This window comes from Elephas maximus, chromosome Y (genome assembly GCF_024166365.1).
Source record: "Elephas maximus indicus isolate mEleMax1 chromosome Y, mEleMax1 primary haplotype, whole genome shotgun sequence".
Classification (NCBI taxonomy): domain Eukaryota; kingdom Metazoa; phylum Chordata; class Mammalia; order Proboscidea; family Elephantidae; genus Elephas; species Elephas maximus.
The window spans coordinates 6,870,357-6,894,079 of NC_064847.1; the positions used below are offsets into that span (position 1 = coordinate 6,870,357).

The 23,723-nt window shown below is 38.7% G+C and overlaps 1 protein-coding gene across 1 annotated transcript in view; it reads left to right on the plus strand.

The window, feature by feature from the left end:
* LOC126069867 (cullin-4B-like) overlaps window positions 1-23,723 on the plus strand; it is a 207,916-nt gene that overhangs the window by 98,494 nt on the left and 85,699 nt on the right. Inside the window, exons 11-13 of the mRNA XM_049873503.1 lie at window positions 1,368-1,560; window positions 2,295-2,399; window positions 3,968-4,078. Of these exons, the coding sequence (XP_049729460.1) occupies window positions 1,368-1,560; window positions 2,295-2,399; window positions 3,968-4,078 (409 nt within the window). The remainder of the gene's footprint in view (window positions 1-1,367; window positions 1,561-2,294; window positions 2,400-3,967; window positions 4,079-23,723) is intronic.

A 23,723-nucleotide genomic window follows, 5' to 3' on the forward strand; every position in this document is an offset into this window, starting at 1 on the left:
CTGTAATTTTATGTTAAAGAGGATGAGAGTGGGATTGTAACACCCTTACTAAGGTCACATTCCTGATCCAATGTAAAAGGAGTTTCCCTGGAGTATGGCCTGCACCAACTTTTATCTTAAAACAGAAAGGAAAGCGGGGTGGGGGGTGGGGGGACCTCATACCACCAAGAAAGAAGTGCTGGGAGCAGAATGCATCCTTTAGACCTGGGATTCCTTCATGGAGAATCTCCTGGTCCAGGGGAAGATTGATGAGAAGGACCTTCTTCCAGAGCCCACAGAGAGAGAAAGCCTTCCCCTTGAGCTGACGTCCTGAATGTGGGCTTCCAGCTTACTAGACTGTGAGAAAATGAATTTCTCTTTGTTAAAGCCATCCACTTGCAGTATTTCTGTTACAGCAGCACTAGATGACTAAACTACTAAATTCCTTTAATAGCAGTTTTTTGAGGATTTTAAATATATCTTTACAATGTTTCTGGCCTCTAACCTTTTTTTAAGAAATTGGTTACTAATCTTATTGAGGATAATCTTGTACATGAGGAGTTGCTTCCCTGTTACAACTTTGAACGTGGTCTTTTTTGAGTTTGGTTCCAGTCAGTTAGATTTAAACCTTCATGTGGATCTCTCTGAGTTCATCATACTTGGAATTGTTGAGTTTCTTTTAGTTGTAGAGTCATGTATTAAACTTTTTTTTACCTCCTTTCTTTCTTGAATTTCCACTATGTGTATGTTGGTATATTTTATGATGTCCCACCAGTTTCTGACGCTTTGTTTATTTTTCTTCTTTCTTTCTTTTTCCTGCTTCTCTGACTGGATAATCTATTGACGTATCAATTTCTTTTAATATTTGCTCTGCATACTCAAATTTACTGCTCAAATCCTCTAGTAAATTTTTCATCTCAGTGATTTTAATTTTCTGCGTTAAAAATTCTTTCTTTCTTGCTTTTTTACAACTTTTGTCTCTTGATTACAATTCTCCATTTTTTTGAGACAGTCTTCTCCTGCTTCCTTGAATTATTTTCCCATGGTTTCTTTGAGCTCTTTGAACATATTTAAATCAGTTGATTAAAAAATTTTGTTTTTATCTTTGTACCTCTAATTTTTTTTACAGGTGTTATGATTCTCTCAGTTGTTTATTTCTAAATAGGTCTCTGTTTCAGGTAAGTCAATTTACATGTATTCGTGGTTATTTCATTTTCAGAGTACTGTGTCTTTTTTTCTACTATCTTTCGTTTTATAGACATATTGCATAGCTGCCTTTTGGAATAATTATTATTCTTTTTTGTAAATTAAGTTAAATGTTCCATAAAATTAGTGGTAACTGTGTTTGATATACACTGATAATAACCTTGAACAATATTATTTTTCAGAAGTTTGGTAGTACCATAGTTATTAATCCTGAGAAAGATAAGACGATGGTGCAAGAACTCCTGGATTTTAAAGATAAGATTGATTTTATTATTGATACTTCTTTTCTGAAGAATGAGAAGTTTATTGTTGCTATGGAAGAGGCGTTCGAAACGTTTATTAACAAACGACCTAACAAACCAGCCGAGCTTCTAGGTATGGTTTTTAACCTTATGAAATAAATATTTCTCACTGTGTGTTAAGGGTAATTTCAAAATTAAACGTAAAAAGTTAGAGATCAAAAGGACTTTTTCTTTCAGTTTGAGTTCTCTAGGCCCATTTTCTCCCTTTTGTTGGAGCGACAGAGGACTTTAGAAAATTCCATGCCCTTAAGAGCTATAAATGTCTTTTTTCACTACAGGTGAAATTTATAAAAAGGCTGCCTTCATTTTTTGTTTCTGTTACTTTTGAAAATAACTGTGAAAGGCTTCTTACCTATGAAATAATGTAATGGGTCTACAGCTAATGGTTGAAGATTTTGAAAGTATTTATCCTTTATTGAAGGGTATTTTCTTTCGAAGATTCAAAGAAATCGTCTATTATATTCATTGACCTTTTTTTTTATTGACTATGTCAGTGCATGAATTTAATGCATCCTTTTTAGTAATTTGGATTTTTCCTTATTTATGTAATTTCTTCAGCTTTTTATTTGTATCAAACAGATTGAGGACAGAGTAGTCATGGTAACATTTGCCCATCGAGGTTCTGAAAATATTAAGGAGACCTAGAAGAACAGTTTTGCCTTTTGTTCTTCCACTGTTTTTTCCATCTACCCATCCATTTATCCATTCCCACATTCATTTATACTTGTTTGAGGAAATGTTGTTTTGTTTATGGTATGTATTTCAAAATACCTTATTACTTAGCATATCATTTTTTTTGCATTTTAGCAAAGTATGTGGATTCAAAACTTTGTTCAGGTAACAAAGAAACTACAGATGAAGAACTAGAAGAGTTGTTAGATAAAATAGTGGTTATACTTAGGTTCATTTATGGTGAGTAATTTAATTCTTTCATATAGTTTTCCTTTTACTTTATAGAGAGAAGTTGTACATTGCAGAAAAAACTGGATTTACATGATTTTTTAAATTGTGCTAAAACACTCGTAACCTAGAATTTATACTTTTAATCCTTTTAAGTCATACAGCTGTATTACCTTATGCATATTCATATTGTTTTGAAACCACACCACTGTGTAATTTTGGAACATTTTCATAACCCCAAATGGAAACTGCTTGTCCATTAAATTACACTCTTCATTGTCCCATGCCCCCATACATTAAATTCTTTGTGTGTCTGTATATTTGTATATTCTGAATATATCGAGTACAAATGGAGTCACATGTTGTGTGGCCTTTGTTTTGGCTTATGTTTTCAACCTTCATTGCTGTTGTAGTGTGTATCAGTACTTTATCACTCTTCATGACTGTATAATATTCTGTTGTATGAACATACCATATTTTTTTAAATTGTACTGTAGGTGAAGTTTTAGAGAACAAACTAGCTTCTCATTAAACAGTTAGTACACGTATCGTTTTATGACATTGGTTACCAACCCCATGACATGTCAGCACTCTCCATTCTTGACCTTGGCTTCCCCGTTACCAGCTTTCCTGTCCCCTCCTGAGTTCTAGTCCTTGCCCCTAGGTTGGTGTGGCCCTTTAGTCTTCATTTTATTTTACAGGCCTGACTAATCTTTGGCTGAAGGGGTGACTTCATTACTGAGCTAAAAGGGTGTCCGGGGTCATATTCCCGGGGTTTCTCCAGTGTCAGGCCAGTAAGTCTGGCCTTTTTTTGTGCCTTAGCATTTTGTCCTACATTTTTCTCCAGCTCTGGCCGGAGCCCTCTATTGTGATGCCTGTCAGAGCAGTCACTGGTGGTAGCCAGGCCCCTCTAGTTGTACTGGGCTCAGCCTGGTGGAGGCCATGGTAGTTGTGGTCCATTAGTCCTTTGGACTAATCTTTCCCTTGTATCTTTAGATCTCTTCACTCTCCGTTGCTCTCAAAGCGGTGAGACCAGCAGACTATTTTAAATGGCCGCTCACAGGCTTCCAAGACCCCAGACACTACTCACTGAAGTAGAATGTAGAACATTTTCCTTGTAAACTGTGTTATGTCAGTTGAGCTATATGTTCCCCGAGACCATGGTCCCCAAAGCCCTCAACCTAGCAATTCAGTTCCTCAGGGAGTTTGGGTGTGTCTGTGGAGCTTCCATGACTTTGCCTTGTGTGAATTGTGCTGGCTTCTCCAGTATTGTGCAGTGTCTTACCCTTCACCAGAGTTACCACTTCTTTATTGTCTGTTTTGTGTTTTTCCAACCCCTCCTCTCCCTTGTAACCATCAAAGGTTGTTTCTTTTTGTGTGAACATACCACATTTTTTAAATTGTTTTCATCCGTAGGTGGGCATTTGGGTTGTTTTCACCTTTTGGCTATTGCAAATAAAGCCTTTATTCACATAATTTGAGTTTTGGGTGCAAATATGTTGTTTTGATTCCTATAAGATGTTGATATTTGCATTTAAATAGTTCCACACGGAGAGCTTTTCTTTCTTTACATATTGCAGGGAAAGATGTTTTTGAAGCTTTCTACAAAAGAGATTTAGCCAAACGGCTCTTACTTGGTAAGAGTGCTTCCACTGATGCAGAGAAGTCAATGCTGTCCAAACTTAAACAAGGTGTGTGTCTTGACCTCTGTATCAGTTGTTTCAGTTATTTTGTGACTTCTGTGCTTACATTTATCAGAGTGGGAAACAGTGACGTCATTCCAGTGTTTCCCTCTTTTGCTCATTGGCTGATTTTGCTTATCACTTTTACTTATCGTGTTGGAAACATGCTAACATAAATGACCATCAAAACTTATGTGACTTTTTCTTATAGCTTTGCCACTCCCAAGTGCCTGTCCATGGACAAGTTTTTAACAATGTTATGTAATATTTTAAAGTATTGCTTACCTCTGTATATATAAGGCATAGATGGTTAACTTCTGGCTTTGTGTATTATATTAAATACACATATGTAGTTAATATTAACATATAATAAAAATACATACCTACTCCTCACCTATCGACTGTCTCATTATTTGACATTTCAGATTTATGACAATAGTGAAAAATCTACTATCTGACTATTTTGCACATTAAAGACATATGTCGGGCGGTAATGAATGCTGAGGTTTGAGGTTATGTGTCGGCTGGCCTAGCCCATGATTCTCAGTGGTTTGGCGGTAATGTAATAATGTAATTTGGCATTTATGTAATGATCCAATTTGGCAGTTACATAATGATGAAAACTGGCAGTTACATAATAATGTAGTCGTGCTGCGTTTTGTGATTTTATGTGGTCATCTTCCATTTTTACATAATGCCAGTTTTTGAAGAACGAGCAGGTCTTTGGAACCTAACCATGTCAATAAGTCATGGGTTTATTAATACATATGCATACGTAAACATGTAAATATGTATGTGCATGTGTGTGTGTGCATATGTGTATATAAATGTGTATATGCCAAACCCGTTGCCCTCGTGTTGATTCTGACTCGTTGGAGCCGTGTAAGACAGAGTAAAACTGCCCCAAAGGGTTTCCAGAGAGCATCTGGTGGATTTGAATTGCTGACCTTTTGGTTAGCAGAAAGTAGAATTGGCCCATACGGTTTCCAAAGAGCATCTGGCGGATTTGAACTGCCAAGCCTTTGGTTAGCAGCTGTAGCTCATATCCACTGCGTCAGTATATTTATGCGCCACAATATGTGTGTGCGTGTGTTTACATGCACATATAAGCATATGTACATACTCACGTAGATACATGTACATACATATATGTACATACTTATGCACACACACACACGCACACTTAAATACAGAGCCCTGGGGGTGCAGTGGTTAAGAGCTTGGCTGATAACCAAAAGGTTGGCAGTTTGAATCCACCAGCTGCTACTCGGAAGTCCTGTGGGTCAGTTCTGCTCTGTCCTGTAGGCTTGGTATGAGTTGGAATTGACTTGGTGGCAACAGGTTTGGTTTTGGTTTGGTACTTAAATACATGCATATGTACATGCACACACACACACCATACATTTATGTGTATATATGTTGTTGTTAGGTGCCATCGAGTCATTTCCTACTCGTAGCAGCCCTGTGTACAACGGAATGAATCACTGCCTGGTCCTATGCCATCACAATTGTTGTTATGCTTGAGCCCATTGTTGCAGCCACTATGTCAGTCCATCTTGTTGAAGTTCTTCCTTGTTTTCACTGACCCTCTGCTTTACCAAGCATGATGTCCTTCTTCAGGGACTGGTCCCTCTTGTCAACATGTCCAGAGTATGTGAGATGAAATGTTTCCATCCTTGCTTCCAAGGAGCATTCTGGCTGCACTTCTTCCAAGACAGATTTCCTTCTTCTGGCAGTCAGTGGCATATTCAGTATTCTTTGCCAACACCGTAACTCAAAGGCATCACCTCTTCCTTGGTCTTCTTTATCATCCAGCTTTCGCTGCATATGAGGCAATTGAAAACACCATGGCTTGGGTCCAGTGCACCTTAGTCCGTAAAGTGACGTCTTTGCTTTTTAATACTTTAAAGAGATCTCTTGTAGCCGGTTTGCCTAGTGCAATGCATTGCTATATTTCTTGACTGCCGCTGCCATGGCCATTGTTTGTGGATGCCAGTAAAATGAAATCCTGACAGCTTAAATTTTTTCTGCATTTATGATGATGTTGATTTTTGGTCCAGTTGTGAGAATTTCTGTTTTCTTTTTGTTAGGGTGTAATCCATGCTGAAGTCTGTAGTCTTTGATCTTCATCAGTAAGTGCTTCAAGTCCTCTTCACTTTTGGCAAGCAAGATTGGGTCATATGCATATCACAGGTTATTAGAGTCTTTCTCCAGTCCTGATGCCATGTTCTTCTTCACATAGTCCGGTTTCTCAGATTATGTGCTCATCGTTTGCTCAGGTTGAGTAAGTGTGGTGAAAGGACACCACCCTTACACACACCCTTCCTGATTTTAAACCACGCGTTATCCCCATGTTGAGTTTGAACGACTGCCTCTGGGTGTATGCATACATTGCCATGAGCACAGCGAAGTGTTATGGAATTCTCATCCTTTGTAATGTCATCCATAATTTGTTATGACCCACGCAGTCAAATGCCTTTGCATGGTCAATAAAACAGACAGACGTCTTTCTGGTATTCTCTGCTTTCACCTAAGATCACTGTGACATGAGCAATGATATCCCTGGTTCCACATCCACTTCTGAATCTGGCTTGAATTTCTGGCACTTCTCTGTCGATGTACTGCTGCATCTGCGTTTGAATTATTTTCAGCAAAATTTTACTTGCGTGTGTTATCAATGATATTGGCCGACAACTTCTACATCCTGTTGAATCACCTTTCTTTGGAATGGGGAGAAATATAGATCTCTTCCAGGCGGTTGGCCAAGTTAGTTTACGTAGATGAGTGATCGAAAGCTTCCAGAGCCGCATGCATTTGTTGAAACATCTCAGCAGGTGTTCCATCAGCTCCTGGAACTTTGTTTTTCACCATTGCCTTCTGTGCAGCTCGAACTAGCTCCTTCCTGAAATGGTTGAATGTCAGGCAGTTATTTTTGGTACAGTGACTCTTTGTATCCCTTCCATCTTCTTTTGATGCTTCCTGGGTCCTTTCATATTTTCCCAGTGTACATCTTTCAGTATTGTAACTTGAGGCTTGGACTCTCTCTTCAGTTCTTTCAGCTTGAGAAGTGTCAATCATGTTCTTCCTTTTCAGTTTTTCTAACTCTGGGTGTTTGTAATTATAATACTTTATTTTTTCTTCTTGAGCCGTCCTTTGAAATGTCCTGTTCAGCTATTTTTCTTCATCATTTTTCCTTTTTGCTTTTGCTGCTGTACGTTCAAGAGCAAGTTTCAGGGTGTCTTCTGACATACATTTTGATCGTCTCTTTCTTTCTTGTCTTTTGTGTGTGTGTGTTCCTATATTAAGGGGTGTTTGCAGCTGTTTCTTCTTATTTTGAGTCGTGCCACATCAGCAAATGGAGGTCCACAAAGCTTGACTCCATTCACATCATTGAGGTCATCTCTGCTTTGACGAGGCAGCTCTTCCCTGGCCACATCTGGAGTGCCTTCCAACCTGAGGGGCTCATCGTCCGTCAGTATATCAGACAGTGTTCCCACTTCTATTCATAAGGTTTTAACTGGCTAATTTTTTTCAGTGGTAGGTTGCCAGGTCTTTCGTCCTAGCCCTTTTTTGTCTGGAAGCTTAGCTGAAACCTCTCTAACATGGGTTACCCTACTGGTGATTGACATACTGGTGGCATAGCTTTCATCATCACAGCAACGTGCAAGCCACCACAGTACAGCAAAGCGACAGCCACGTGGGGATTTTTCAAATACCTGTTTTAAATTCTTTGGGTATATACCTAGGAGTGAAGTTGCTATGGTAATTATATATAAAGCTTTTCGAGGAACCACCAAGTGGCTTTCTAAGCAGCTATACAATTTTATGTTCCCAGCCCCAGTGCACCAGAGTTCCATTTTCTCCACAATCTCAATGCTTGTTTTATTTTCCTTTAAAATGTTTTTATTTTGGTCATCCTTGTGAGTGTGAAGCATCATTTCATTGTGGTTTGATTTGCCTTTCATGTAATGACCAATGATGCTGAACATTTTCATGTGTTTGTTGGATGTTTTTGTATGTTCTTTTGGGAAATGCCTACTTAAACCTTCTACCAATTTTTAAGCTGATTTTTTTTTTGTCTTACTGATTTGTAGGTATCCTTTATGTAATCTGTTCATTAAACTTCATCAGATACATGCTTTATTATCCCAAATCTCTATTGTCTTTTCAGTCTCTGTATAGTGAACCTTCTGCACCAGTATATTTAATTTTGATGAGGTCCAGTTTATCTATTTTTTTCTTTTGTTGTTTGTGCTTTTAGTAAGAGTGTCATAGGTAAGAAATCATTGCCAACTTAAGGGTCATAAAAATTTAGCTTATATTTTCTTCTAAGAGCTTTACCCTTTGGCTGTTATGCTTTGGTTTTTGATCCATTTTAAGGTAATTTTTGTGTATGCTGTGAGGAAAGTGTCCACTTTCATTTTTTGCGTATGGATATCCAGTTTCCCCATCACCGTTTGGGCACACTTGTCGGAAATTAATTCACCTGTGTGTTTATTTCTGGATGCTCAGTTCTGTCCCACTTATCTGTATGGCTACCCAAAGTGTTTTTATTACTGTGGCTTTGTAATATGCTTTGAAATCAAAGTGGGATTCCTCCATCCTTGTAATTCATGTTCAAGATTATTTTGGTATTCCACATGTATTTTAGGCTTGGCTTTTCCATTTCTGCACAGGAGACCGTTGAGATTTTGATAAAGCTTGCCTCTAATCTGAAGAGTACTTTGGCAAATATTGCCTTCTTTGTACTATTAAATATGTCAGTCTGTGAAAACAGGATGTCATTTTGTTTAGAGCTTTAATTTTCTTCAGTAGTGTTTGGTGATTTTCAGTGTATAAGCCCTGCACCTCTTTAAATGAGTTGATTTCTGTGTGTTTTTTTGTTTCTAATGCTGTTATACATGGAATTGTTTTCTTCATTTTATTTTCAAATTGCTTATTTTCAATATACACAACAGAGCCCAAAATTATGAAGCACAAATGGTTAAAGGGAGAAAGAGTCCTAGTAGTTGCAGACTCATTTTCCCACTTTTAGTAATGGACAGAAAAAGTAGACCAAAAAATTGATAAGGAAGTAGGTTTTTGAATGCTTATTTTTGTATCTTGCAACTTTATTTCATTTTCTAGTGATAATAGTTTTTTTTGTGGATTCTTCAGTATTATCTCTGTATATTACCATGTCATCTGTGAATAGAGGTAGTCTTAGTTACTAATATGTTATTTTTATGCCTTTCGTGTCCTTGTCAGATTGTTCTGTCTAGGATTTATTGTGCAGTATTGAGTAATAGTAGCGCAGGTGAACATTTTTGTCTTATTCCTGCTCTTACTGGGAAAGTTTTTAGTCTTTTGTCTAAGAATATTATGTCAACTTTTTTATTTTTATTTTTTAAATAAATATGCCTATCACATTAAGGTAGTTGCCTTCCATTCTATTTTGTTGAGTATTTTTTATCATGAAAGGGTGTTGGACTTTGTCAAATGTTTCTGCATCCATTTTCCCCCTTCATTCTATTAATTTGGTGTAGGACACTCCTTGATGGATGTCTAGGATAAATATCACTTTGTCACAGCATTTAGTCTTTTTAATTTGCTGGATTCTGTTTGTTAGTAATTTGTTGAGAATTTTTGCAAGGAATGTATGTCTAGTTCTCTCATAATGTCTTTGTATGCTGTTGGTATCAGTATAATACGGGCTTCATAAAATGAGAAGGGTATGTCCCCTTATCTTCTGATTTATGGAAGTGTTTTGACAAGAATTCACTTCAATTTGTTTTTAAATGTTTGGTAGAATTTACCAGCAAAGCCATCTGGTACTGGGCTTTGTTTCTTGTGAGTTTTTTGGTTACTAAGTTAAAGTTTTTACTTCTTATAAGTATTTGCAGATTTTCTATTCCTTTTTAAGTGAGTTTTGGTAGTTTATGTATTCCTAGGAATATTATCATTTTATTGTGGTTGCCTAACTTCTCTGCATATTCTGGTTCGTAGTATTGTTTTGTAATCCTTTGTATTTTTTTTAAAGATTCCCACTTTCATTTCTGGTTTCAGTAATTTGAATCTTCTTTCATTTTTTCCTTAGTCAGTATAGCTAAGAGTTTGCCAGCCTTGTTAAAGTTTAAAATATTTTTGTTGTTGAGAAAATACCCAGCAGAACATATACCAATTCAACAATTTCTTCATACATAATTTAGTGACATTGATTACATTCTTCAAGTTGTAGAACTGTCCTTCCCTCCTTTTAAAAATTGTTTCCCATTAACATAAACTCACTGCCCCCTATGTTTCCTACCTAACCTAACAGCACTCATCAATTTGATCCCATATAGATAATTTTTTAAAAAGCACACTGCTCAAGGTAGGCATTTTTTTACTGGTTAAGCCAAATATACCAAGAAGACTTCAGTGATGTTTTTGGTTTAGAGTTGAAAGTTAAAAGAGTATCTCAGGACAATAGTTTCAGGGATTCATCCAGCCTCCATGGCTCCAGAAATTCTGGAGTTCATGAGAACTTGGAATTCTGTTCTGCATTTCCCCCTTTTAATCAAGATTCTTCTATGGAATCTTCCATTGAAACATTCAGTAATGGTAGCTGGGCATCACCCAATTCTGCTGTCATGGCAAAGGAGCCAGTAGTTCATGGAGGCAGCTGACCCTCATTCCATTTCTTCTTCCTTTTCCTGACTCCTCTCCTTCCTGTTTTCCTCCAGGTAGATAGAGACCATTTCTTGTGCCTTGGATGGCCACTTGCCAATTTTTAAGACCCTACGCACTTTGCTGTGCACTAGCAGATAGAAGCACTGAACACAGTGTCAGGCCAAGTAACTTGAATGTACCATGAAGCCATGACCCTGACCCTCCAAACAAAGAAAGCAAATCCCATGAGGTGTTTGGTTGCACCCATGCAGCCTGAGCACCTGGTCTTTTTTTATTGTTGTGACTATAAATATATCTATCAAACAACTTTTGCAAATCAGCTTTCAACAGATGTGCAGCTTAGTCACAGCAATTTCATTAATTGGCTGTGAAACCCTACCCTTTATCAGTGAGATTTTTTCCATTGCTGTAAACTAAAACTCAGTGCCCTTTCCCCCTCCCACCTGTCCCTGGTAACCACTAATAAACTTTGATGTGTACACAATTTTGTTAATTTTTAAAAGACCCACTTTTTGGTTTCATTGATTTTCTCTCTTTTCTGTTCTCTGTATCATTTATCTCTGCCTTCTTTACTAGCTTTTGGTTTAATTTGCTTTTTCTTACAGCATCGTCATTATTGATTTGAGATCCTTCTTGTTTAATGTAGGTGTTTATAGTTAATAGATAACTCTCCGAGCATTTTTTTGTTGCATTTCATGGGTTTTGGTATGTTGCGTATTGTTTTCTTTTGTTCAAATGTATTTTGTAATTTTCCTTGCAATTTTTTTTATTTGATCCATGGGTTAAGAATAAATTCATTCCCACATATTCATCCCTTTACTAGTTCTTTTTGTGTTGTTGATTTCTAGCTCTGTTTTATTATGTCGAGAGAAGATACTTTGTATGATTTCAGTTTCTTAGACTTTATTTGTAACCTAGCAAATGATCAATCCAGCATGTATTCTTTTGGATGGAGTACTCTGTATAGGCCTCTGTGTAACTAGTTTATAGGGCCATTCAAGTCATCTACTTGCTTGTGGGTAGACATTGTGTCTGAAAGTGTTGTATTAATGCCTCAAGCTATTATTACAGAATTATTTCTTCCTCCGTGTGTATGTATTTGTATTTCATATAATTTCAGCCCTTTGTTTAATGTATGTTCTTAATGATATATTGAAGGTTTTTACATGAAAAGGTGAACTGTTGGTAGTAATATTTTTATATAGATTATGTGCGCAGTGATACTATTTTTAACTAGAGGGCCTATAAAATATATTTAAATTAATCAAAGCTTTTTCTTTTTACTTTTTATGGTGGCTGCTACAAAATTTGAAATTACGTATGGGGCTCGGATTGTATTTCTGCCAGACAGGGCTGTTTTAGACACTTTGTACTCTATGCGTGATCTGTGGACCAGCAACATTAGGAGGGATTTTGTTAGATGTGTAGAGTCAGTTTTACCCTACAACTACGGAGTCAGTTGCAGGCACTTGACAAGATCCTCAAGTGTTTTCTGTGCACGTTAAGCTTGCTTTCATTGGCTGGGAGATAGAAATTATCTTAGGTTCTGGTTTAGAAACCTCCGTGTGATCCCGTGACGTGTATATATCTTTCGTAGAATAATGTAATTAGAAACCAGGTTGCTTGTATTTTTTTTATTCTGGTGAGATATATCACGACAAATTTTCTGTTTGAACCAAATTTGAAGTCTGCAATTTAGTGACATCAGCCACCATTGCCATACTATGCAATCGTCACCTATATTCATTTACAAAAAATTTTTATCAATGCAAACAAAACCCAGTCCCTTTTAAGCAGCAGGTGCCCCTTACCTCTGCTGGTAACTACTAATAAAAAAAAAATTTTCTTAATAGTATTTCATTGTGTTTTCAGTGAGGATTTCCACAGAAGTTTCAGTTCCCTTTCAAAAATTTCTACACAGCTTGTTCAGTGACATTGATTACTTTCTTCACAATGCATGAAGAGAGGCTCCTTATTTCGCTTGTGATGGTTCTCTTTTCATTAATCGAGTTGCCCTGCTCCCTTACATCTTCATCTTTATTTTAGAGTTAATTGTTGACCGTTTGGCCTTCTATAGATAATTTTTTAAAAGATCATACTACTTACAGGTGATAATCATCATTTTTTGAGCCAGTTTGTTAACTAGCTACAGGGTGACCTCAGAGTTTAGTTTTAGTTTAAAGTTTGAAGAGGCAGGGAGAGTAGTCTTGGGGAGTCCTCCAATCTCAAACAGTTCAGTAAATCAGCTTTTTTTTTGGAGTTTGATATTCTGTTGCATATTTTCCTCCCATTCTATCAGGGTCTGTCTATTGTGGCTCTGATTAGAGTGGTCAGTAGTGGTAACTGGGCATCATCTGGTCCTTCTGGTCTCAGCATAGATGAAGCTGTGGCTTGTGTAGACTGTTAGTTCTGTAGACTGGTTTCTTCTCTGAGTCTTTGTTTTCCCTCTTTCTCTTTTCTTCTGAATGAGTAGGGACAATAGTTGTATTAGATGGCTGCACGTAAGCTTTTAAGACTTAAAACTAGGATGTAGAACATAACTTTATGAACTGTATTACGGCAGTTGACCAACATGTTCCACGGGCTGTGATCCTAATCCTTTAAACCCAGAATGTTTACCCGACAAGGTGTTTGGTTATATCTAAGTACCCATAACTGTGCCCCATATGTGCTTTATTATGTATATGGATTTATGTCCATAAAGTCAGGTAGATGCATATGCACGTGTACATATGCACACATCTGTTTATACGTGTATACTCACATATGCATTCCTGTACACGTATATGTCTACATACATGTGCATATACCTGCACATGCATTTTCTGCTTGTTTTTGTTATTTCAGAATTATATATGTCATAGCAATTACCAACAGGTCCTTTTTCTTGTGCACTTTTTAGTGACATCCCTGGCCTTCATCAAGCTGTGTCTACTTCACGCTCGTTACCGTGTTACCTTTCCCATTGCCAGAAATAACTCAGCTGTCTACTAGCTAGAGAATTAATCCCCTGCTCTGCCTCATCTTCCCTCCCCCACCCCACATCCCTGGTAACCACTAATGAGCATTAGTTTTTGCATATTTACCTGCTTGTGTCATTTCGTAGAAGTGAGAACATGACAATATTTGTTTTTTATGTGTGTTCGTGATTGACTTACTTTGCGTAACATGTTCTCCAGGGTTATGCATATCCCAATATGATGGGAACTCATTTTTCTTTGTTGCCGAGATAGTATTCCATTTTATGTATGTATCACATTTTACTTATCCATTGATCTGTTGTTGGGAACTTAGGTTGTTCCCATCTTTTTGCAGTTGTGAATAGTGCTGCGTTGAACACAGCCTGTGTCTGTTTGCGTCACTTCTGTTAGATCCCTAGGATATATACCTAGTGGTGGAAAGCTGGGACATGTGGGAGGTCTACTTCTGTTTTTTGAGGAACCTCCAGACTGCTTTCCACAGCATCTGTGCCATTGTGCCATTTTGCATTTCCTTCAGTTTCTCCACATCCCCTTCAACATTCGTTATTTTTATTTGTTTATTAATCTTGGCCATCTTAGTGGGAGTGAAGTGATACCTCATGATGTGGGTTTGCATTTCTCTGATGGGTAACGATGTTGAACATCTTTTTATGTGTCTTTTGGCCATTTCAATATCTTCTTTGGTGCATTGTTTTTTCAAGTTTTTTTCCACCATTTTTTATTGAGTTTTTTGTCTTTTTATTCTTAAGTTGTGGAAGTTTTGTATATTCTGTAAATGTTAAACACTTACCCGTTATATCATTCTCAAGATTTTTTCCCAATCTGTAGGTTGTCTCTATATTCAGCATTGATAGTCTCTTGATGAACATAAGTATTTAATTTTTATGAGGCACTACTTATAAACTTTTGTCTTTAAGCATTTCCTTTTCTGCATATTTTATGTACGTGGAATTATGCAGTATTTGTCACTATGAGCCTCACTTATTTCACTTAGCATAACGTTTTAAGATACATCCGTATTATAGTGAGCGTCAATCATATTTATGGCGGAAAAAGCATTGTATCTTTTGTTTATCCACTCGTCTGTTAACGGACATTTGGATTTGTAAAAGAAGTGGTGGGGATGTCTGACCTCCTCTAACTTCGACAGGGTGAAAGGAGAATCAAGATCAACACAAGGCTGATTTCTGAGAGGCAGAGGTCAGACAAACCTCCCATCTCTAACCTTCTTAACAATTCTGACACCAGCCTTCCCTCTCACAGCACTCTCTGCTTCCCTGCTGGGTTTGGTAATTCATTCTGGTGGCCACACAGAACTCACGGATCATGCTCACAGTTATGGGGTTTATTAGGAAAATAACACGTTACAGTTCAGGATCAGGGATGACTCAGGATACAGTTCTTCTGTCAGGACAGCTTCTTGGCTGTGCCCCCAAGCAGGCCTCTCCTTGATCCTCAGGCTCTTGGCCCCTCAGGCTTCTTGGCCCTCTTGGGTCCCCTGAGCCTCTTAGGTTCAGCACGGCATTTGTCCTAAGTGTGACAAAGTGGTTTAACTCTACTGATAAGTGCCCAGAGGCATCCCACTCCACCAGCAAGCCTGGGACTGAAGACGTTCAGCTCTCTAGCTCCGTGAGTTTGCAAGCCTGGCTCCCTTTGTGGGCTTTGAAGCCCGCTTCACCATCACCTGCAGGTTTCCTGTTCTGCTGCTGCCAGTTCTCTCCTTTGCCTGATGCTACTTGTCACCGTCTTGCGCCATCGCCAGTGTTAGCATTCTCTCTCCTGTGTCTAGGAAATTCTCAGCCCAGGGATCCGAGGCCCAAAAGCCACATTCTGCTCCCAGGTCTTCTTTCATGGTGGTAGTGAGTTCCCATGCCCCCCACTTGCCTCTGGGATGGCTCATTTTAAGCTTAGTGAGATGGCAAAACCGATCACCTCATTAGGGTTCCACACACTTTATTTGCATGCTTCCACCCCCACGTGAGTGCCATGCACTTTATTTACATTATTAGCAAGTTATCTTATCCCCTTAGTGGGCCACAAGCACCTTATTTCCATAGTCCCACCTAGTCACTTGGTGGGAGTTGCAAGGCAGTGGCGAGAAAGGCCATGTAAAAGTGACCCATCTTCCTGCCGAGTTGTTTCCACCTTTGAGGTAAAGTAAATAATGTGTGCAAAAGTATCCATTGGAATCCCTGTTTTCAGTTCTTTTGGGTTTATGCTCATGAGTAGAGTTGCTGGATCACATGGTGATTTCATGCTCAGCTTTTTTTAGGAACCACCAAGTTGTTTTCCACAGTGTCTGCACCGTTGCATATTCCCACCAATGTGGATGAGGTTTCCAGGTTCTCCACGTCCTTGCCAAAACTGATGTTTTCTGCTTTTCTAGTAATAGCCATTCTAGTAAGGGTGACCCCCACATGTCTGTCTGTTGTACTGTGGGGGCTTTTGTGATGCAGTGCTGTGATGCTGGAAGCTCTGGCATCAGTATTTGAATGCCAGCAGGGTTGCCCATGGACAACAGGTTTCAGTTGAGACTGCAGACTAAGACAGATTAGGAAGAAGGACCTTGCAGCCTACTCCTGAAAAAAGTTAGTAAGTGAAAGCCTCATGAATACAGCAGAACATTGCCTGATTTCGTGCCAAAAGATGAGCCCCTTGGGTTGGAAGGCACTGAACTATGACTGGGGAAGAGCTGCCTCCACAAAGTAGAGTTTACCTTAATGACGTGGATGGAGTCAAGCTTTCGAGACCTTCATTTGCTGATGTGGCGCAACTCAAAAGTGAGCAGAAAGAGCTGCAAACGTCCATTAATAATTAGAACATGGAATGTACGAAGTGTGAATCTGGGAATATTGGAAATTGTCAAACATGAAATGGAACACATATGCATTGATAGTCCTAGGCATTAGTGAACTGTAGTGGACTAGTATTGCCCATTTTGAATCAGACCGCCATAAGCTCTACGATGCCAGGAATGACAGATTGAAGAGGAATGGTGTCAGATGCATCATCAAAAAATAATAGTTCAAGATCTACCCTGAAGTACAACCCTGTCAGTAATAGAATAATATCCATATGCCTACAGGGAAGACCATTTAATACCACTGTTATTTGAACTTACACAGCAAACACTAAGATGAAGAAATTGAAGTATTTATCAACTTCTGCAATCTGAAATTGATCAAACATGCAGTCAAGATGCATTGATAATTACTGGTCATTGGAGTGCAAAAGTTGAGAACAAACAAACAGAGAAAATAAGGATCGGCAGTTGGAAAATATGGCCTTGGTGATAGAACTGATGCTAGAGATCAAATGAGAGAATTTTGCAAGATCAACGACTCTTTCATTGCAAGTACCCTTTTTCAGCAACATAACCAATGGCTGTACACATGGACTTTGCTAGATGGAAGACACAGTAATCAAACAGACTGCATTTGTGGAAGGAGACAGTGGAGAAGCTCAGTATTGTCAGTCAGAAAAAGGCCAGGGGCTGACTGCAGAACAGACCTCCAGTTGCTCATATGCAAGTTCAGGCTGAAGCTGAAGACAGTAAGAACAAATCCACGAGCGCCAAAGTAGGACCTGAGTATATCCCAGCTGAATTTAGAAGCCATTTCGAGAATAGATTTGACACACTGAACATTAATGACTAAAGACAAGATGAGTTATGGTATGACATCAGAGATATCATATGAAGAAAGCAAGAGGTCATTAAAAAGGCAGGAAAAAAAGACCAAATGAATGCCTGAAACTTGCTTTTGAAGGTCAAGTAGCTAAAGCAAACAGAAGAAATAAAGAAGTAAAAGAGCTGAACGGAAGACTTCAAAGAGCGAATCCAGAAAAGTGAAGTATTATAATGACACGTGCAAAGACTTGGAAAACCAAAAGAGAAGAACATGCTCAGCATTTCTCTAGCTGAAAGAATTGAACAAAAAATTCAGTCCTGGAGTTGCAGTAGTGAAGGATTCTATGGGCAAAATACCGAATAATGCAGGCAGCAGCAAAAGAAGAAGGAACAAATACAGAGAGTCGCTGCACCAAAAAAGTGTTAGTCCGTGTTCAGTCATTTCCAGAGGTAGCATATGATCAAGAGCTGATGGTGCTCACTCTTCTATGCCAAGAAATTTGGAGGACAGCTACCTGGCCAAGTGAGTGAAAGAGATCCATATTTATGACTATTCCAAAGAAAGGTGATAACTGAATGCAGAAATTATCGAACAATGTCATTAATGTCACACAGAAGTAAAATTTTGCTGAAGATCTTCAAAAGCAAGGAACTGCCAGAAATTCAAGCTGGATTCAGAAGAGGATGTGAAAGGAGGGATAGCATTGCTGATGTCAGGTGGGATACTGGCTGAAAACAGAGAATTCCAGAAGGATGTTTGTGTTTTATTGACTATGCAGAGGCATTCGACTGTGTGGATCATAAAAAATTATGGATTACACTATGAAGGATGAGAATTCCACAGCACTTAATTGTGCTCATGAGGAACCTATACTTAAACCAAGAGGCAGTCATTCAAACAGAACAAGGGATGGATACTCAGTGGTTTAAATCAGGAAAAGTGGGGTTCCGGGTTGTATCCTTTCACCATGCTTATTCAGTCTTTTTACTGAGCAGATTGTCCGAGAAGCTGTACTATGTGAAGAAGAACATAGCATCAGGATTGGAGGAAGACTCATGAACAACCTGTGATATGCAGATGACCTAGCCTTGCTTGGTGAATGTGAAGAGGACTTGAAGTACTTACTGATGAAAATCAAAGACTACAGCCTTCAGTATGGATTACAACTCAACATAAATCGAAAATCCTCACAACTGCACCGATAAGCAACGTCATGACAAAAGAAAAAAATTTGAAGTTATCAGGGATTTCATTTCACTTGGATCGACACTTAAGACCCATGGAGGTAGCTGTCAAGAAACCAAATGGTGCATTGCATCAAATCTGTTGCCAGAGATCTCTTTGAAGTGTTAAAAAGCAAAGATGTCACTTTGAGGACTTAGGTGCACCTGGCGCAAGCCATGGTGTTTTCAGTCGCCTCATATGCGTTAGAAAGCTGGACAGTTAATAAGGGAGACCAAAGAATAATTAACACCTTTGAGTTACGGTGTTGCCAAAGAATGTTGACTGTATCACGGACTGCCAAAAGAATGAACAAACCTGTCTTGGAAGAAGTACAGCCAGAGTGGTTCTTGGAAGTAAGGATGGTGAGACTTTGTTTTGCATACTCTGGGCATGTTATCAGGAGGCACCGGTCCCTGGAGAAGTCCCTGCCACCAGTCCCAGGCGTATTGTGTGGTAAAGTAGATAGTGCTCGAAAAAGGGGAAGACTGTCAACTAGATGGGTTGACACAGTGACTGCAGCTGTGGGCTCAAGCATAACAGTGGTCGTGAGGTTGGCACGGGACCCAGTAGTGTTTCGTTCTGTTGTAATAGGGTTGCTGTAAATCAGAACTGACTCCATGACACCTAACAACAAAGTAGGTGTGAAGTGGTATTCATTGTGGTGTTGATTTTTATTTCCTTAGTGACTCAGAGCATCTTTCTGTGTACTTGTTTAACATCTGTCTTATCTTCTTTGGAGAAATATCTGTCCAACTCCTTTGTTCATTTTTTAATGGAGTTTGTATGTTTTTGCTGTTGTTGAGATGTATGAGGAGGACAAATGGATTTTTGTATGCCGGTGTTCAGTGCAGCATTATTTACGTTACCCCAAAGGTGGAAGCAACTCTGCAGCTTGACAGGTTGCTTTTTTATGGCCTTTCTTGCCATGGCCTTGTAACTCTCACCCAGTGACTGGGTGAAACTATGTAAATAACATACTTGTGGCCCACCAGGATTGGATAGCTCGCTAATAATGCAGATATTTTCCTTATGTATTTTGGATCTTAGAATTCTTATCAGATAATGTGCTCACCAAAATTTTCTCCGTTTCTGAAGATTGCCTCTTCCTTACTTTCTTGGTATATTCCTTTGATGCATAAAAATTCTTATTTTTGATGAAATCCATTTTATCTGTCATAACCTTTGCTGCGCATTCGTTGGTGTCATATTGGAGAGTCCATTGTCAAAAACTAGTTCCTGAAGCATGACTGCAGTTTCCTTACAAAAAGTTTTATGGTTTTAGTTCTCATATTTAGTAGGTTCCTGACTCACTTTGAGCTGATTTTTTAATATGGTGTGAGGTATTCTTCCATTTTGTTTTTTGCATATGGAAAAAATTCCAGTTGGTCCAGCACCATTTAGTTAAGGCTGTGTTTTTCCCACTGAATATACCTGGCCCCCTCATATAAAATGAATATACCATAAATGTATAGGTTATTTCTAGATTCTTAGTCTTATTACATTGGTCTCTGTATTCTTTTACCAGTACCACAGTTTTGTTTTGTTTTAATTTTGGTAAAAAGTACTAAACAAAATATTTCTGTTTACATGTTCAGTTCATTGTCAGTATGTTCATTTTGTACCCAAAACAACACCAGTACCCATTCCCAGACTTTTCCATCATGTTAAGAGAAACTCCATGCCCCTTTAGCAATGATTCCTCCTTTTCCCTTTCATCCTGTCCCTGATATCCACTAATGGACTTTGGTTTTTTATGTATTTGCCTACTGTATATATTTTGTGTAGGCAGGACCATACAATATTTGCCCTTTTGTGATTGAGTGGGTGGCAGACACAGTTTGTGCTTAATTTCTTAGAGTTAACCTAAAGAAAGGTGGTGGTCTGCTTCTGCAAAGATTGCAGCCAAGAAAACCCACTGGAACAGTTCTACTCTGTAACACATGGGGTTGCCTTGAGTCAGAATTAACTGGCAGTAATAGGTTTGCTGTTTTTTGGTTTGTGACAGACCGACAGTGCTCAGCATAATGTTTTCATATATTTATGTTGTAGCATGTAGCAGGATTTCATTTCTCGTTAATGGCAGAGGTGCGTGTATGTGTCATATTTCCATTTATCTGTTGATGTGCAGTTAGGTTGCTTCCAGCATTTTGCTGTAGTAAATTTGGCTATTGACAATAAACATTCATGTACAAGTATCATCTGCCTTGAATTTTTTGAGTTATACCTGTGAGTGGAATTGAGAAATGATATGTTTAATTTCTGGAGTAACTACAAAACCATTTTTCACAGCAGGTGTACCATTTTTCATTCCCACCAGCGGTGGATGAGGGTTTCAGTTTCTGTACATCTTCAGGAACATCTGTTGTTTTCCATTTTTTGGATCTAGCCGTGTTACCGGGTGTGAAGTAGTATCTTACTGTGACTTCGACTTGCTCTTCCCTACTGTCTAAAATCACATTGAGCATTTTTTCATGTGCTTGTTGGCCATTTGTATTTCTCTTTTGGTGAAATTTGTATTTAAGCCCTTTTTCCATACCTTGAATGGGTTGTTTGTATTTTTGTTATTAAGTTGTAGGAGTTCTTTATAGTTCTGGATACTAAACCCTAATGAGATATGTACTCACAATTGATTTTCCCCCAATATTTAGTTGATCTCTTCACTTTGTTGATAGTCTTTTGAGTAAAAAGTTTTAAGTTTTCACAAAGCTTCATTTAACTATCTTGTCTTTTGTTTTTTGTGCTCTTGGTGTCATATCTAAGAGTCTGTCATTAAAAACTAGATCTTGAAGCATTTCTGCTGTTTTCTTCTGAGTGTTTTCACATTTAGGGCCTTAATCCACTTTGAGTTAATTTTTGTATATGATGTCAGTTACGGGTCTGGGTTCCTTTGTTTGCTTGCAAATTAATTTGTGTCAGCACCACTTGTTAAGGAAACTATTTGTCTCCATTGGATGGACTTAGCACCGTAAATACTATTGTTGTTACATCCTGTAGAGTCAGCTGCCACTCACAGCAACCTTAGATGTAATAGAATGAAATACTGCCTGGTCCTGTGCCAACTTTATGACCATTGGTATGTTTCGGTCCATTGTTGAGGCTATTGTTTAGTGCTTTCCAACCTAGGAAGGAGCTCATCTTCCAGTACGTTACTGGACAGCATTGTGGTATGACCGATAATGTTTTCATTAGCTTATTTTCAGAAATAGTTCACCAGGCTGTTCTTCCTAATGTGTCTTAGTCTGGAAGCTCTGCTTAAATTTAACAGCCATAGGTGACAATCTGTTAATATTTGAAATCCCAGTGGCGTATCTTTCAGCATCATAGCAACACGTCAGCTACCACAGGTAGGACGGAATAACACATGATGGTGATGAAGATGTACAGGTTAGCTTCTGAATGCTTGATTCTGTCCCACTGGTCTATTGTCTTATCAGTATACAAGTACGTTGGTTGTTCTTTTTTCTTCAGTTGTGCTTTAGGTGAAACTTTTACAGCTCAAGTTAATTTCTCATCCAAAAGTTTATACATACGTTGTTGTGCGACATTAGTTGTAATCCGTATAATGTGACGGCACACTCCTCCTTTCTACCCTGGTTTTCTGGTGTCCATTCAGCCAGTTTCTCTCCCTTCCCTCCTTTTCATCCTTCTTCCGGAGCCACGCATTTGGTCTCATGTATCCACTTGAACGTAGAAGCATACTCTTCATGAGTGCTATTCTGTGTTTTAGAACCCAGTCCAATCTTTGTCTGAATAGCGGACTTCAGGAATGGTTTCAGTTCTGGGTTAACAGAGCATCCTGGGGTCATGTCTTTGGGGGTTCCTCCAGTCTCACTGCCACCATTAAGGCTGGTCTTTTCACGTGGATTAGAGTTCTGCTCCAGACGTTTCTCTCTCTCCGTCAGGAATTCTCTATTGTATTCCCTGTCAGGGTGGTCATTGATGGTAGCTGGGTACCATCTAGTTCTTCTGGCCTCATGTTGATGGAGTCTCTGGTTTATGTGGCCCTTTTGTCTCCTGGGCTAATATTTTCCTTGTGTCTTTGGTGTTCTTTGTTCTCCTTTGCTCCAAGTGGGTTGGGACCAGTTGATGCATCTTAGATGGCTGCTCTCAAGCTTTTGAGACCCCAGACGCTACTCACCAAAGTGGGATGCAGAACATTTTCTTAATGAAATTTGTTATGCCAGTTGACTTAAATGTCCCATAAAACCATGGCCCCCAGGCTCCCTTCCCCCTCTCCCCCTGCTACTCTGTCCCTCAAAGTAGTATGTTCAGGAAATTCTTAGGTTTTGGTTTAGTCCAGTTGACTGTCTTGAGTGTTATCCTTCCGTTCACCTAAGATGATTCTTGTCTACTGTGTAGTTAGTGAATTTCCCTCCTTCTCCGTTCCCACCCTCATAACCATCAAAGTCTGTTTTCTTCTGTGTTGACACCTTTTCTTGAGTTCTTATGATAGTGGTCTCATACAATATTTGTCCTCTTGTGACTGACTAATTTCACTCAGCATAATGCCCTCCAGACTCATGCATGCTGTGAGATATTCTGTGGATTCATCATTGTTCTGTATTGTTGTATGTATGTGCTGTAATTTGTTTATTCCTTCATCTATTGATGGGTTGTTTCTGTCTTTTTGCTATTGTGAACAGTGCTGCAGTGAACATGGGTGTGAATATATCTGTTCGTGTGAAGGCTCTGATTTCTTCAGGATATATTTTAAGGAGTAGGATTGCTGGATCGTTTGGAACTTCTAATTCTAGCTTTTTAAGGATGTGCCAAATCGATTTCCAAAGTGGTTGTACCATTTTATATTCCCGCCAGCAGTGTATAAGTGTTTCCAGTCTCTCCAGAACCTCTCCAACTTTATTATCTTGGGTTTTTGGATTAGTGCCAGCCTTGTTGGAGTGAGATGGTATCTCACTGTAGTTTAGATTTGCATTTCTCTAATGACTAATGATTGTGAGCATTTCCTCGTGGATCTTTTAGCCACCTGAATGTGTTACTTAGTGGAGTTCCTGTTCATATCCTTTGCGCATTTTTTAACTGGGTTATTTTTCCTTTTGTTGTAGAGGTGTTGTAGTATCTTGTATATTTTAGAGATTAGACCCTGATGGGACATTTTTCCCAGTTTGTAGGCTCTTTTTACTCTTTTGGTAAAGACTTTTGATGAGCATA